Consider the following 17,050-nt stretch of genomic DNA (forward strand, 5'->3'; position numbering starts at 1 on the left):
ATCTGTTCCTGGTTCACATTTTTTGAATGGGGCATGCTTATTTAAGATGGTGAGGAAGGCACTTTTAAAGAATAACGAGGCATCCTCTACTGACAGGATGAGGTCAATATCCTTCCAGGATAGCCGGGCCAGGTCGATTAGAAAGGCCTGCTCGCTGAAGTGTTTCAGGGAGCGTTTGACAGTGATGTGTGGAGGTCGTTTGACCGTAGACCCATTACGGATGCAGGCAATGAGGCAGTGTTCGCTGAGATCTTGGTGGAAAACAGCAGAGGTGTATTTGGAGGGCAAGTTGGCATCTTTGAGGGTGCCCGTGTTTATGGATTTGGGGTTGTACCTGGTAGGTTCATTGTTAATTTGTGTGAGATTGAGGGCATCAAGCTTAGATTGTAGGATGGCCGGGGTGTTAAGCATGTCCCAGTTTAGGTCACCTAGCAGCACGAGCTCTGAAGATAGATGGGGGCAATCAATTCACATATGGTGTCCAGGGCACAGCTGGGGGCAGAGGGTGGTCTATAGCAAGGGGCAACGGTGAGAGACTTGTTTCTGGAAAGGTGGATTTTTAAAAGTAGAAGCTCGAATTGTTTGGGTACAGACCTGGATAGTAAGACAGAACTCTGCAGGCTATCCCTGTAGTAGATTGCAACTCCGCCCCCTTTGGCAGTTCTATCTTGTCGGAAAATGTTATAGTTAGGGATGGAATTTTCTGGGTTTTTGATGGTCTCCCTAAGCCAGGATTAAGACACGGCAAGGACATCCAGGTTGGCAGAGTGTGCTAATGCAGTGAATTAAACAAACTTAGGGAGGAGGCTTCTAATGTTAACATGCATGTTACCATGGCTTTTACAGTTACAGAAGTCAACAAATGAGAACACCTGGGGAATAGGAGTGGAGCTAGGCACTGCAGGGCCTGGATTAACCTCTACATCACCAGAGGAACAGAGGAGGAGTAGGATAAGGGTATGGCTAAAGGCTATAAGAACTGGTCGTCTAGTACGTTCGGAACAGAGAGTAAAAGGAGCAGGTTTCTGGGCGCGATAGAATAGATTCAAGGCATAATGTACAGACAAAGGTATGGTAGGATGTGAATACATTGGAGGTAAACCTAGGCATTGAGTGATGATGAGAGAGATATTGTCTCTAGAAACATTTAAACCAGCTGATGTCACCGCATGTATGGGAGGTGGAACTAAAGGGTTGGCTAAGGCATATTGAGCAGGGCTAGAGGCTCTACAGTGAAATAAGACAATAATCACTAATCAGAACAGCAATGGACGAGGCATATTGACATTAGGGAGAGGCATGCGTAGCCGAGTGATCATAGGGGTCCAGTGAGTAGTTAGGCTGGCTGTAGACACGGCGATTCAGCCAGCTACCAGGCCGGGGCTAGCAAGCTAGCAGAAGGGCCTTAGAGTGACGTCGTGACGGAAGAAGTCTGTTATAGCCTCCTCGTGCGGAGCCTCCTCGTGCGGTTACGTCGATAGACCAGTCGTGATGGATTAGTAGGGTTCCGTGTAGCAAAGGAGTCCAGTCCAATTGGCAAAATAGGTATAGTGGCACAATAAATTGGCCGATGGATCTCTTCAGCTAACAGTCCAATATGCTCTAGACAGCTAGCGGGCTGCGACTAGCAGGCTAGCAGATGGGCAATGGTGGGACGTCACGACGGAGGGGCCTGTTGGGAAAAAAAACTATGTGCTACCACAATGCTATTTCACAGTAAACAAATTAACAACTGCACATTTATAGGGAAGGGCATTCAACATGTGCGGGACTTACACAAATGACTGATGATTTGCTGAGAGAAATTGATAATAAAACGTTTGTGGGATCTGTTTTATTAGACTTCAATGCAGCTTTTGACATTATTGATCATAATCTGCTGCTGGAAAAACATATATGTTATGGCTTTACATCCACTGCTATATTGTGGATCAAGTGTTACCTGTCTAACAGAACATGGGGATGTTCTTTAATGGAAGCCTACCCAACATAATCCAGTTAGAGTCAGGCATTCCCCAGAGCAGCTGTCTAGGACCCTTACTTTTTGAAATCTTTACTAATGGCCTGCCACTAGCTGTGCGTAAAGAATGTGTGTCTATGTATGCTGATGACCCAACACTATACACATCAGTTATCACAGCACGTGAAATCACTGCAACACTTAACAAAGAGCTGCTGTCAGTTTCAGAATGGGTGGCAAGAAATAAGTTAGTCCTAAATATTTCAAAAACTAAAAGTATTATATTTGGGACACATTCACTAAACACTAAACCTGGTCAAAACATATTGATGCAACAGTAGCTAAGATGGGGAGAGGTCTGTCCATAATAAAGCGCTACTCTGCCTTCTTAAGAACGCTATCAACAAGGCAGGTCCTACAGGCCCTAGTTCTGTCGCACCTTGACTACTGTCCAGTCGTGTAGTCAGGCGCCACAAAGAGGGACGTCAGAAAATTACAACTGGCCCAGAACAGGGCAGCACGCCTGGCCCTTAAATTTACACGGACAGCTAACAGTAATAATATGCATGTCAATCTCTCCTGGTTCAAAGTAGAGGAGAGATTGACTTCATCAGTACTTGTATTTGTGAGAAGTATTGACATGTTGAATGCACTGAATGCTGTCTGTTCAAACTACTAGCACACAGCTCAGACACCCATGCATTCCCCACAAGACATGCCACCAGAGGTCTCGCACAGTCCCCAAGTCCAGAACAGACTATGGGAGGCACACAGTACTACAAAGAGCGATGACTACATGGAACTCTATTCCACATCGCGTAACTCATGCAAGCAGTAAAATCTGATTTAAAAAATATATAAAAATACACCTTGTGGAACATCGGGGACTGTGAAGACACTTGCACAGGCAGACACATGCATACACGCACGATAACATACGCACAACACACACACACGTACACATATTTTCTGTTGTAGATATGTGGTAGTAGAGTAGTGTCCTTGGCAGCGGCTAATGGGGATCCATAATAAATACAAATAAAATTATTAAACGTCTTGAAGTAATAACCTCTCTCCACTCTTCTTTTCTCCCTTTTAACTTTCTTTCCTTTCTATCGTCTTTCCTCCCTGCCCGCTATTCTTCCTCCCTTTGCCCTCCATTCCCCCCTTTCTCCCCATCTTCCGCCTCTCTACTCTTCTTTCTTTCCCTTTATCCTTTCTTCTCCCTCTTTGTCAGGCTGATTGTGCGCAGCGGAAACAACTCCATGTCTCCGCTGCTCTTTGACTCAGACCTGGATGATGTTCCAGAGCGTGGCATCGTGAGCGAGGGCTCCATACTCTACCTGGAGCTCACAGCCGACTCCTCTTCCATCCCGTTACTGCTAGCTCTGCGCTATGAGGGTGAGACCTTAAAATGCTCCCAGCATCAGTACACACAGTTTCTCTTGTCTCTTTTTCACTCTTATTTGTAATTGACTGTGATATGACTGTACAATACAGACACTGCTGCTTGCTTTAGTTTAGGGCTGTCCCCGACAAAAACATTTTGGGGGTCGACCGAGAGTCGTTGTGTTCTTTCGACCAATAGATTGGTCTTTTCTCTACTTTAATTAATCTTATATTATGCACTTATCCTACTTCTCTCCTTTTCTCTCCTCATATTCACACGTGCACACTGTTTTATCTCTCTCGCTCTCTCTCAGCCTTTGACGGGGAACACTGTTATGAGCCCTACTTGCCCCATGGGAATTTCAGCAGCAGTGACATCACCTTTCCGTTGGGCACCACAGTCACCTTCTCCTGCTCCCCAGGCTTTGTCATGGAGCAGGGCTCTGGGGTCATTGAGTGTGTGGACCAAAGCGATCCACACTGGAATGAGAGCGAGCCTGTGTGTAAAGGTAATACTATTGAATATTACCACTACATTATGATAATTTGTTTATAAAGCCCCTTTCATTCACTAAACTAAAAACTAAAGACAATAATACAAGTTATGTTACAATAACTTTTTTCCTGTGCTACTACCTCACACCCTCTCTTCCCACCCCCTCTCAGCTTTGTGTGGGGGAGAGTTGACCGATCCCTCCAGTACTGTTCTATCCCCCGATTGGCCACAGAGCTACTCCAAGGGGCAGGACTGTGTGTGGCAGATCCATGGCAATGAGGAGAAGCGCATCGAACTGGACATCCAGATGTGAGTTTGGCCTCACCAACACCCAACAGGCATAATTTTGGTCTTTGAAGCTGTGGTTGAAGCATTTGGGAGAAGGAATTGTTCTCCTTTAATTTTCCCATGCCTCTTTTGCTTCTGAAACCTCACTGCATAACATGAGCGCTCCCTTTGCATAGTTTTTTTTTCCCCACTACACAAGAGGTATATGATGGAGGTATAACTCAAAATAAGCATGTTTATGTTTCAGAAACGTGCATGTTTTGTAAGGAATATACTTGAGGTATAAAATGTAGGTCGAACAATGTGAGCCTTGCGTTTCGCTGCTTCACTGATGGCTACTTCCGTGGCTGGTGTAGCACATCTTTTTGATTATAATGGCTGGATTTCAACTGTGACTGACAGACATAAAAAAAACTGATGTGATGCTTCCAGTGAAGTTTTTATTGTAAGGATTAGAAATGACAATGTTTGTGAGAAGCTACATTTTATGATGACATTTTATGATTCCATTCGAAGTGACATTGTGATTTAACGTGAAAGTTGTTTTCCTCTCCATGTATTTTGTCGCTCTCAAAGTTTGAATATCCGCCACAACGACGTTCTCACCATATTCGATGGTCACGACCTCATGTCCCATGTGATTGGCCAGTACCTGGGGTCACGAGAGCGTTTCCAGGTCGTGTCAGGTGGTTCTGAGGTCACTATTCAGTTCCAGAGTGACCCTGACGACTCCTCCTTTATTCTCAGCCAGGGGTTCCTTATTCACTACCGTGGTACGTACACATACAGGACTTATTGGCCTCACCAACACCCACAGGCATTTGGCCGAAGCAAACCTACACAGAAAATTGTCCAAAACTAAGAAACAAAAACTATAAAAAATTTAAAAAAAGAAATTATAACATAACTCAAACGGAAGGAGTTTGCATTTTGGCGTTTTGCATTTTGATTTCCCATACATGACATCACACAAATACAAAATCTACATTTTCCTGGCGTGTATTCAGTGAAGCAAAATGTTAATAACTTTGTAGATATAATATGAACAGACAATACGATTACGTATTCTACCTCAATTGTGTGTTCTACATGATATATTTCAATCTGAATGTTCTGAAACATTATATCCTCCTGAACAAGTACCTGGTTTATCCTACATCTAATGACATCTTCTTTTTTATCCAGAGGTAGAGCCTAATGACACCTGCCCTGCCCTCCCTCAAATCGAATTTGGCTGGATTAGCTCCTCCCACACCTCTCCCGTGAGGGGAAGTGTGTTGACCTATCAGTGCCAGCCGGGGTATGACATCAGTGGCTCTGACATCATCACTTGCCAATGGGATCTTTCCTGGAGCAACAGCCCACCCACCTGCATCAAAGGTGAGCTAAAGTGCGTTCCTGCCCGACTAAGTTGGCATGATCTGGCATGCGTCAGCATGCCAGATCATATATTATAGCAATCTGGTGCCCAACAGCACAGTCAATGTGGCATGCAATCATTGGTTGATGCAATGCAACACCTGAGTAGGGGAACACAACTCTATACTTCCAACAACACTTCGGATGTGTTTGAGAGCATCAATTTTACTCTGTTGCACATCACCGACTGAGCATACTAGCTGATTTACAAATCACTTTACATCTTAGAAGTTGAGTAAGGCCTAGATTCAATCAGATTGAGCGTTAACTGGCAATAGCCAACACCCGCATAGCTGATGTTTTGGTGGTGTCGGAGGTGGAACTGCATTGGAGCTTTCAAATCAGTGAGCAGCTGCTCTTGATCATTGTCACAAAGCCACACCCGTCTCACTCGCGTTAAAAGTTCAGAACGAGAAAGTGTAGGCTATATAGAAATAATGACGCTCAAATTAAAAATCATTGAACTAAATAATGAGGATTTCTCTCAGCCTAATCAAGGTGTAGATTACATATCATATTCCAGTGTTCGACCTTGTAAGCAAGGCTACATGGGATTTATCTTAATGCGACTCTGGGCAGCCAATGGCAATGTCCGCTTTCGGTAGAATACCAGGAGCCGTTTGTAGATTTGACAGCTCTAACGCAGTTCCACCTCCGACACTGCCAAAACAACCACTATGCAGATGTTGGCTAAATTGAATAGAGCCTTTGAAGATTGCAGAATTAGGTTGCTGTTAAACATTATGATTGGTTTCATATTATTCCAATTAAAAGTCCCAATTTGACATATCACTTTACATATATACGTTTTGGGAGAAATTTACATTTCATCAGAATTTGACCCAAGTCATGTTGGAAAAGTGTTCGGAAAAGTGACGTCGAGAGAATAACACACGAGTGAATACACAGCAGGAGTAAAGCCACTGTCCACATAAGACGGTAAAGACCCACATCATACCGAGCCCTCTTTTCTTTTTTTTTTTTTTAATTGGCACTGATTAAAACCAACTTACCATCTGAGCATATCCTCTGATTTCTTTATTCTGTATCAGCAAAAAATTGGTTTATCATTTACACGGTGTGCAGGCTTTTAACATAGCCCTTTTTACACCCCTGCTGGTTTACCCCTACTAGCTAACCACTAGCAGCCTTGAAACACATAACTTATTAGCAGTTCATCACATCAGCATTTCTCATGCTTTTACACAAAATCCAGAAACTTTTACCATCATAATAGACATTGAACGTTTATAACCTAAACTCTGCATAATTGTATGGCACGTTAGAGTGCATGAAGTCATATTATTTTACTGTCAGCCATTGTTGCCATTAATGCTAGTTTGACCACCAGAGGGCATCTTTGAAAAGCGAAGTTATTGAAATGGCATGGAGCTGTAGGCTAAGAGTCCTGTTTACTGTAGCTGTTATAGCATAACTTACTTATTGGCATACAGGCATACTTCAATATACAGTATATCATTCATTCATTTGTGCATGTCATCACACAGCATACAAGTCATCCATGTCTTTAAATACAGTCAAGCATTTTAGTTATAAAACGAAATAACAAAGGGAGCCTTGAATAATTAAACAATGAAAAAATCGCAACATGTCGGCTAAAGCAATTGAATTCACAAATGCATTTGGCTGTTTTTAATATTGGCTGTACTAGAGACTTTAAAACCTTTTTTTGTAGAAAGGTTGCTTAATTGATTAATATTATGGTGTTTCTATTCCAAGAAAAGCGGAAATGCATTTTACAGTAGCCTCAGGGTTTCCGTAAGAAAAGAATGGCGCTGTACCATGTGACCGGTCGGGAGTAGACCTAGGCTACTAAGTGACTGCGAGTGAAGAGCAAAATAATCTTAACATTTCCACACCCTAATTGTAGACTAACCAATACCCAAACGGAGTATGTGAAAATAAAAATCTGATTGATTTATCAAGACCAGTCCCCATGCTTGTCTCAAAGCAGCGTGAAACGGAAATAGTTGCTTCAAATCCTATTATAACAATTGGATGACTTTGGGTGTTTCAGTAAGCAACAATTTGTTGCCTTCATTAGCCTACTTAATTCCATTATTTATGTCATTCAGTGATATTCATTCCCATAGTAATTCATTATGGATCCATCCAGATGTGGTTAGAAAACAGTGCATTTGGTGGGCTATGCAAAGAGATGGGAGAAGTGACATGCCTCCCATACATCCATTAATATACTGCTCAAAAAAATAAAGGGAACACTTAAACAACACAATGTAACTCCAAGTCAATCACACTTCTGTGAAATCAAACTGTCCACTTAGGAAGCAACACTGATTGACAATACATTTCACATGCTGTTGTGCAAATGGAATAGACAACAGGTGGAAATTATAAGCAATTAGCAAGACACCCCCAATAAAGGAGTGGTTCTGCAGGTGGTAACCACAGACCACTTCTCAGTTCCTATGCTTCCTGGCTGATGTTTTGGTCACTTTTGAATGCTGGCGGTGCTTTCACTTTAGTGGTAGCATGAGACGGAGTCTACAACCCACACAAGTGGCTCAGGTAGTGCAGCTCATCCAGGATGGCACATCAATGCAAGCTGTGGCAAGAAGGTTTGCTGTGTCTGTCAGCGTAGTGTCCAGAGCATGGAGGCGCTACCAGGAGACAGGCCAGTACATCAGGAGACGTGGAGGAGGCCGTAGGAGGGCAACAACCCAGCAGCAGGACCGCTACCTCCGCCTTTGTGCAAGGAGGAGCAGCCGGAGCACTGCCAGAGCCCTGCAAAATGACCTCCAGCAGGCCACAAATGTGCATGTGTCTGCTCAAATGGTCAGAAACAGACTCCATGAGGGTGGTATGAGAGCCCGACGTCCACAGGTGGGGGTTGTGCTTACAGCCCAACACCGTGCAGGACGTTTGGCATTTGCCAGAGAACACCAAGATTGGCAAATTCGCCACTGGCACCCTGTGCTCTTCACAGATGAAAGCAGGTTCACACTGTGCACATGTGACAGTCTGGAGACGTCGTGGAGAACGTTCTGCTGCCTGCAACATCCTCCAGCATGACCGGTTTGGCACTGGGTCAGTCATGGTGTGGGGTGGCATTTCTTTGGGGAGCCGCACAGCCCTCCATGTGCTCGCCAGAGGTAGCCTGACTGCCATTAGGTACCGAGATGAGATCCTCAGACCCCTTGTGAGACCATATGCTGTTGCGGTTGGCCCTGGGTTTCTCCTAATGCAAGACAATGCTAGACCTCATGTGGCTGGAGTGTGTCAGCAGTTCCTGCAAGAGGAAGGCATTGATGCTATGGACTGGCCCGCCTGTTCCCCAGACCTGAATCTGGGACATCATGTCTCGCTCCATCCACCAACGCCATGTTGCACCACAGACTGTTCAGGAGTTGGCGGATGCTTTAGTCCAGGTCTGGGAGGAGATCCCTCAGGAGACCATCCGCCACCTCATCAGGAGCATGCCCAGGCGTTGTAGGGAGGTCATACAGGCACGTGGAGGCCACACACACTACTGAGCCTCATTTGACTTGTTTTAAGGACATTACATCAAAGTTGGATCAGCCTGTAGTGTGGTTTTCCACTTTAATTTTGAGTGTGACTCCAAATCCAGACCTCCATTGGTTGATTAATTGGATTTCCATTGATTATTTTTGTGTGATTTGGTTGTCAGCACATTCAACTATGTAAAGATAAAAGTATTTAATAAGATTATTTCATTCATTCAGATCTAGGATGTGTTATTTTAGTGTTCCCTTTATTTTTTTGAGCAGTGTATATTTAGTCCATTAGGAAAATATGATGCTGTACAATGTGACCGGTCGGGAGTAGGCCTAGGATACTAAATGACTGCGAGTGAAGAGCAAATTAATCCTAACATTTCTACACCGTAATTGTAGGCTAACCAATACCCAAAGATGTTGATGAACAAATACTGTAAATGCGTCTATGTGCGTGTTAGATGGTCCAATTACAACTTCTTCTGACAAGTACAGAAAAACAGTGTCTTTTTTTTGTGTGTGTGCGCAAGACAGAGGGAGAGCAATTCTTACACTCTAGTTTTAAATTCAATCACTCTCTTCTTCTTCATCCTCATCATTCAGTTAATTGAAATTCAATTGAAATATATTTTGTCACTCCCATGGCAAAGTTTAAAAACAGACAGATTTGTGAAATTGATTTATCCAACATTTTGTGGTTGCATGAGATTTGGTGATCACAGAATCAGTAGGATATTAAATAAACACTCAAATAGGCAACAGAAGCAGGAACAGCATAGGGCTGAGTGACTCACTCATTCCTGGCTTTCGTTCAAAATAAGTTATATTATAATGCAGGGTTAAAGACACATTCTTTCACATTCTTTGATATTGAGTTTGAAATGTAAAACTTTAGACTACTTAATCATTGAATACATTGCAAGTTTTCTATTTTTTGGCCATTTCTTTGTCAGTGGGCAAACGTACAAAATCAGCAGGGGATCAAATACTTTTTTCCCTCACTGTATCTACCACAAACAGTGACGACATAAGCTCAAAACTTTTAAAGGAAGAACCACTGTAGCTATAGCTCGCCAAATGCTAACCTGAGTGCTAACATTACTAAAATTAGCAGCAGCAGTAACAGTAAAATTCAGGTATAATGGCAAACACAAACATTGGCTATCATGATATCTTGCAAGTTGTATCCGCCAATAAAGATCAGGTAGTTCAGCAAAAATAAAGACATACCTTGAAATAAATAATGACATTAATCTGATTCATATTTCACCATTCATTTCTGCAAAACATAGTGTTGGATGCTGTAGCTTGCTTGCTAACTATCTAGCTAGCTTATTCCATCAGCAAACACCATGCTAAATCCGAATGGGCCAGCTTGTTTTGCATGGCCAGTTGGACTTAGATAGCTGGCTATCTTAGTTTTTAATCATCTACTAACAACATAACATGACAAAACATTTTAGGGCACTTTAGTACCTACTTACCCGATTCACCTCCATCACAGAAGTCGTCCGCCTTCGTGCTGTAACACCGGTGGTGTCAGTGGACTTGAAGCCGGCAGGATTTAATTGTGGGCAGAGAACTGGTTTTTACTAGCCCGAGCTTCATGGTGAATACACTATTCCACTGTTGGTAGCCATCGTAGTCCTTTGGGGCAGAGTGGGACTGAAGCGCCAGGGGTTCCCCTGAACTATTCTTTCTGAAGAGGTCCGACTTTTTTCCAAATAAACCAAATATGCCTACTGTTTCATTTTTTTTGTACTTTTACATGCATTTTTAAATTATTACCCTTTTTTCTCCCCAATTTTGTGGTATCCAATTGGTAGTTACAGTCTTGTCTCATCGCTGCAACTCCCGTACGGATTCCAGAGAGCGAGAGCCGTGCATCCTCCGAAACACAACCCAACCAAGCTTTACTGCTTCTTGACACAATGCCCACTTAACCCGGAAGCCAGCCGCACCAATGTGTCGGAGGAAATACCGTACACCTGGCAACCGTGTCAATGTGCACTGCACCCGGCCCACCACAGGAGTCGCTTGTGCACGATGGGAGAAGGACATCCCTGCTGGCCAAACCCTAACCCTAACCCGGACTACGCTGGGACAATTGTGCACCGCACCATGGGTCTCCCAGTTGCGGCTAGCTGCGACAGAGCCTGGACTCGAACCCAGAATCTCTAGTGGCACATGGCGATGCAGTGCCTTAGACCACTATGCCACTTGGGAGGCCCCAAAGTGTATAATTATTATACTTCTTAAAAACGTTTTAATCAATTTCCGTTGTTCGATATGTGGAAATATACAGTGCATTTGGAAAGTATTCAGACCCCTTCACTTTTTCCATATTTTGTTACATTACAGCCTTATTCTAAAATATATACATTTTAAATCCTCATCAATCTACACACAATACCCCATAATGACAAAGCAAAACCAGTTTTTTGGTGTTTTTTGCAAATGTATTACAAATAAAAAGCAGAAATACCTTATTTACGTAAGTATTCAGAACCTTTGCCATGAGACTCGAAATTGAGCTCAGGTGCATCCTGTTTCCATTGATCATCCTTGAGATGTTTCTACAAATTTATTGGAGTCCACCTGTGGTATCAGATATGAAGGTAAGACCGAGATGCAGACCACGTCAAATAACAAATACTTTAATAATCCCAAAGGGACAGGCAAATGGACAGATCAAGGCAGGCAGGGGTCAATAGTCCAGAGAAGTGGGGGAAAGATACAGGACGGCAGGCAGGCTCAAGGGCAGGCAGAGTGGTCAGGCAGGCGGGCAGGGCAAGGGTCGAAAACCAGGATGGCGAGAAAAAGAGAGACTGGGGGAAAAGCAGGAGCTGAGACAAAACGCTGCTTGGCTTGAACAAACAAGACGAACTGGCACAGACAGACAGAAAACACAGGTATAAATACACAGGTGATAATGGGGAAGATGGGCGACACCTGGAGTGGGGTGGAGACAATCACAAAGACACATGAAACAGACCAGAGTGTGATGTGTGGTAAATTCAATAATTGGACATGATTTGGAAAGGCACACACCAGTCTATATAAGGTCCCACAATTGACAGTGCATGTCAGAGCAAAAACCAAGCCATGAGGTCGGAGGAATTGTCTGCACAGATCTGGGAAAGGGTACCAAAAAATGTCTGCAGCATTAAAGCTCCCCAATAACACAGTGGTCTACATCATTCTTATATGGAAGAGGTTTGGAACCACCAAGACTCTTCCTAGAGTTGCTGCCCGGCCAAACTGAGCATTCAGGGGAGAAAAGCCTTGGTCAGGGAGGTGACCAAGAACACAATGGTCACTCTGACAGAGCTCCAGAGTTCCTCTGTGGAGATGGGAGAACCTTCCAGAAGGACAAACATCTCTGAAAAACTCCACCAGTCAGGCCTTTATGGTAGAGTGGCCAGACGGAAGCCACTCCTCACTAAAAGGTACATGACAACCTGCTTGGAGTTTGCCAAAAGGCACCTAAAGGACAATCAGACCATGAGAAACGAGATTCTCTGGTCTGATGAAACAAATATTTAACTGTTTTGTCTGATAGCCAAGTGTCTGGCTCATCACCTGGCTAATACTATCCCTACGGTTTAGCATGGTGGTGGCAGCATCATGATGTGGGTTTGTTTTTCAGCGGCAGACTAAGAGACTTGTCAGAATCGAGGGAAAGATGAACGGAGAAAAGTACAGAGATCCTTGATGAAAACCTGCTCAAGAGCTCCGACCTCAGACTAGGAGGAAGGTTCACCTTCCAACAGGACAACGACCCTAAGCAAAGAGCCAAGACAAAGCAGGAGTGGCTTCGGGACAAGTCTCTTAATGTCCTTGAGTGACCAAGCCAGAGTCCAGACTTGAATCCGGTCTAACATCTCTGGAGAGCCCTGAAAAGAGCTGTGCAACGACGCTCCCCATCCAACCTGACAGAGCTTGAGAGGATCTGCAGAGAAGAATGGGAGAAATTCCCCAAGTGCAGGTGTGCCAAGCTTGTAGCGTCATACCCAAGTAGACTCGAGGCTGTAATTGCTGTCAAAGGTGCTTCAACAAAGTACTAAGTAAAGGGTCTTAATACTTATTTAAATGTATTATTTCATTTTTAATACATTTACAAAAAATTCCTAAAACCTTTTTTTGCTTCGTCATTATGGGGTATTTTGTGTAGATTGATGAGGGAAAAAAACATTTAATCCATTTTAGAATAAGGCTGTAACGTAACAAAATGTGGAAAAAGTTAAGGTTGTCTGAATACTTTCTGAATGCACTGTGCAACCTTCCCTTTAAGGGTAATTATTTATTGTACCAACAACATTTTTACATTTTTAGTCATTTAACAGATGCTCTTATCCAGAGCGACTTAGAGTAGTGAATACATTTCATGCATTTTTTTAAATATTTTGTTTTTGTACTGGCCCCCCGTGGGAATCGAACCCACAACCCTGGTGTTGCACATACCATGCTGGTGTTGCAAACACCATGCTCTACCAACTGAGCCACAGGGAAGGCTACATTTGCAAATCCCAATAAAACTGTATCACGTTTCGAAGTTTACTTTCCTTGCTTTGTCCAACAACACTATTATGAATCTAGCAAATACGTTTTGTGGTTCAGAGTGCACTATTTATTTAGTTCCATAGTGCAAATATTTACTAGCAAGTTTCTCACACTGGCTTTATTTTTTATTTCATCTTCATTTAACCAGGTAGGCCAGTTGAGAACAAGTTTTCATTTACAACTGCGACCTGGCCAAGATAAAGCAAAGCAGTGCAACAAACAACAAAACAGAGTTACACATGGAATAAACAAACATATAGTCAATAACACAATAGAAAAGTCTATATAGAGTGTGTGCAAATGAGGTAAGATAAGGGAGGTAAGGCAATAAATAGGCCATAGTGGTGAAATAATTACAATTTAGCAATTAAACACTGGAGTGATAGATGTGCAGAAGATGAATGTGCAAGTAGAGATACTGGGGTGCAAAGGAGCAACAAAAATAAATAACAGTATGGGGATGAGGTAGTTGGATGGGCTATTTACAGATGGGCTATGTACAGGTGCAGTGATCTGTGAGCTGCTCTGACAGCTGGTGCTTAAAGTTAGAGAGGGAGATATGAGTCTCCAGCTTCAGTGATTTTTGCAGTTCGTTCCAGTCATTGGCAGCAGAGAACTGGAAGGAAAGGCGACCAAAGGAGGAATTGGATTTGGGGGTGACCAGTGAGATATACCTGCTGGAGCGCATGCTACAGGTGGGTGCTGCTATGGTGACCAGTGAGCTGAGATAAGGCGGGGCTTTACCTAGTAAAGACTTATAGATGACCTGGAGCCAGTGGGTTTGGCGACGAGTACGAAGCGAGCGCCAGCCAACGAGAGTATACAGGTCGCAGTGGTGGGTGGTATATGGGGCTTTGGTGACAAAACGGATGGCACTGTGATAGACTGCATCCAATTTGTTGAGTAGAGTGTTGGAGGCTATTTTGTAAATGACATCGTCAAAGTCAAGGATCGGTAGGATAGCCATTTTTACGAGGGTATGTTTGGCAGCATGAGTAAATGATGCTTTTGCGAAATAGGAAGCTAATTCTAGATTTAATTTTGGATTGGAGATGCTTAATGTGAGTCTGGAAGGAGAGTTTACAATCTAACCAGACACCTAGGTATTTGTAGTTGTCCACATATTCTAAGTCAGAACCGTCCAGAGTAGTGATGCTGGACGGGCGGGCAGGTGCGAGCAGCAATTGGTTGAAGAGCATGCATTTCATTTTACTTGCATTTAAGAGCAGTTGGAGGCCACGGAAGGAGAGTTGTATGGCATTGAAGCTCGTCTGGAGGTTAGTTAACACAGTGTCCAAAGAAGGGTCAGGGTGGAGCCATGGGTGGAGCAGGGTGGTTGCCTAGCAACCAGACCTGGGTTCAAACGCTATCTCTATGAAAACAAAATAAATACGTTTTAAGTGAGAAGTCATTGGTCTGAAGCCGAGACATAAAGGAAATTCCCGAGCACCACAATGCTTGCTCTATCAAGTTTTTCCAGCAGACAGCTTTGACCTACTATTATACTTCAAACAATGAATAGGCATGTTGTTTAGGATTTAAACCTCACCGAATCTTGATGTGCCCTGTGGAGATCATAAGAGTACATGGCCATTAAGGCCAGATCGTTCTTCGAGATGTTCAAACATTCATAGATGACCAGCAGGGTCAAATAATAATCACAGTGGTTGTAGAGGGTGCAACAGATCAGCACCTCAGGAGGTAATGTCAGTTGGCTTTTCATAGCTGAGCATTCAGAGGTGGCCACAGCAGGTGAGGTAGAGAGAAAGAGAGTGAAAGAGGGAGGGAGAGAGAGAGGGTCGAAAACAGCAGGTGCGGGACAAGATAGCACGTCTGGTGAACAGGTCTGGGTTCCATTGCCGCAGGCAGAACAGTTGAAACTAGAGAAGCAGCATGACAAGGTAGCACCTCTGGTGAACAGATCAGGGTTCCATAGCCACAGGCAAAACAGCAGAAACTGGATCAGCAGTACGACCAGGTGGACTAGGGACAGCCAGGAGTCATCTGGCCAGGTAGTCCTGAGGCATGGTCCTAGGGCTCAGGCCCAGAGAGAGAGAAATTCCTTCAGAAAGTATTAACATCCCTTGCTAACAAAGCAAAAAGTTAAAATAGATATCATTTTTGTATACCTACAGGGGTCCTAAAATTCCAAATCAAATGGCTAAATGATGAAACAATTTCATATGTTAGCTTAGTAGATATTGCGATCTAAGGGCTTAGACTTACAGGGGTTAAAGTGGTAACTACAGAATTTACATGAGCCAAGTGATAACTGACAGAGTTGTGGACTCGAGTCACATGACTTGGACTCAAGTCTACTGTAACATGAGTCACAAATTAAATTTGATGATTTGAGATTCGACTTGACAGAAAATAAAATGACTTGACTTGGACTTGAGACTGATGACTTGAAATGATTTGGCCAGGTTTGTAATGTTGTGGCACAGAGACTACGTGGATTACTCTACACGCAGCCAGAGACAGTAGCCGCAGCATCGCCCATGCAAAAAAACCTGCAACAGATTGGCTAGTGAAACGCACAATGGGCTCTATGATTGGACCAGCAAACTGTCAATTAACACAGGTCGGGTGGTGAGCTGGCGAACAGATTGTTGATTTTTTGTACAGCTATAGGATCTGGTGCAGAGCAAATGTCAAATTATAGGAAGAGAGGATTGCCATAATGAATAAATATGCAGCTCCAAAAATGTTTGGTAATCAAGAATATTAACTGTTTACTTTGCAAACTCATCAGCAATGGGGCAACAATTACTAGCATAGGCCTACTGGTATTTTGGTAGGTAATAATTGCTTGAAATAGATCATTTACATATGAAGCTTGCATTTGGAATTTGTTTAAAATGAATTATTACTATGGCACCATACTCCTGCCATTGGAGAGTGCTTTTTTTTTGTCTTGTTTAAACGCATAGGCCCTTACTGGGGTCCAGCAACAATAAGGCAGTTATATACAATAAAAAATATAACATTACATTTCATAACACTTTTCACAACATATTCAGTGTGTTCCCTCAAGCCACTACTCTACTACCATATATCTACAATACAAAATCCATGTGTACGTGTGTGTAGAGTGTGAGTGTTAGCATGTGTATTTGTATGCTTGTGTCTGTGTCTGTGTATTTGTATCTGTTTTTTATCTGATTCAACTGCTTGCATCAGTTACCTGAAGTGGAATAGAGTTCAGTGTAGCAATGGCTTTATGTGGTACTGTGCACCTCCCATAGTGTGTTCTGGACTTGGGGATTGTGAAAAGACCTATGGTGGCGTGTCTTGAGGGGTATGTATGGGTGTCCGAGCTGTGTGCTAGTAGTTTAAACAGACAGCTTGCTGCATTCAGCATGTCAATACTTATTACAAAAACAAGTAGTGATGAAGTAAATCTCTCCTCTACTTTGAGCCAAGAGAGATTGACAT

The 17,050-nt window shown here is 43.2% G+C and overlaps 1 protein-coding gene across 2 annotated transcripts in view; it reads left to right on the top strand.

The window, feature by feature from the left end:
- Nucleotides 1-17,050, top strand: part of sez6l2 (seizure related 6 homolog (mouse)-like 2) — a 164,252-nt gene that overhangs the window by 131,187 nt on the left and 16,015 nt on the right. For both annotated transcript variants that reach the window (XM_045714905.2, XM_014192147.3), the window contains exons 9-13: nucleotides 3,198-3,361; nucleotides 3,664-3,858; nucleotides 4,016-4,154; nucleotides 4,710-4,906; nucleotides 5,319-5,513. In XM_045714905.2, coding sequence (XP_045570861.1) covers nucleotides 3,198-3,361; nucleotides 3,664-3,858; nucleotides 4,016-4,154; nucleotides 4,710-4,906; nucleotides 5,319-5,513 — 890 coding nt within the window. The remainder of the gene's footprint in view (nucleotides 1-3,197; nucleotides 3,362-3,663; nucleotides 3,859-4,015; nucleotides 4,155-4,709; nucleotides 4,907-5,318; nucleotides 5,514-17,050) is intronic.

Source organism: Salmo salar, chromosome 03 (genome assembly GCF_965601325.2).
Source record: "Salmo salar chromosome 03, fSalSal1, whole genome shotgun sequence".
NCBI lineage: Eukaryota > Metazoa > Chordata > Actinopteri > Salmoniformes > Salmonidae > Salmo > Salmo salar.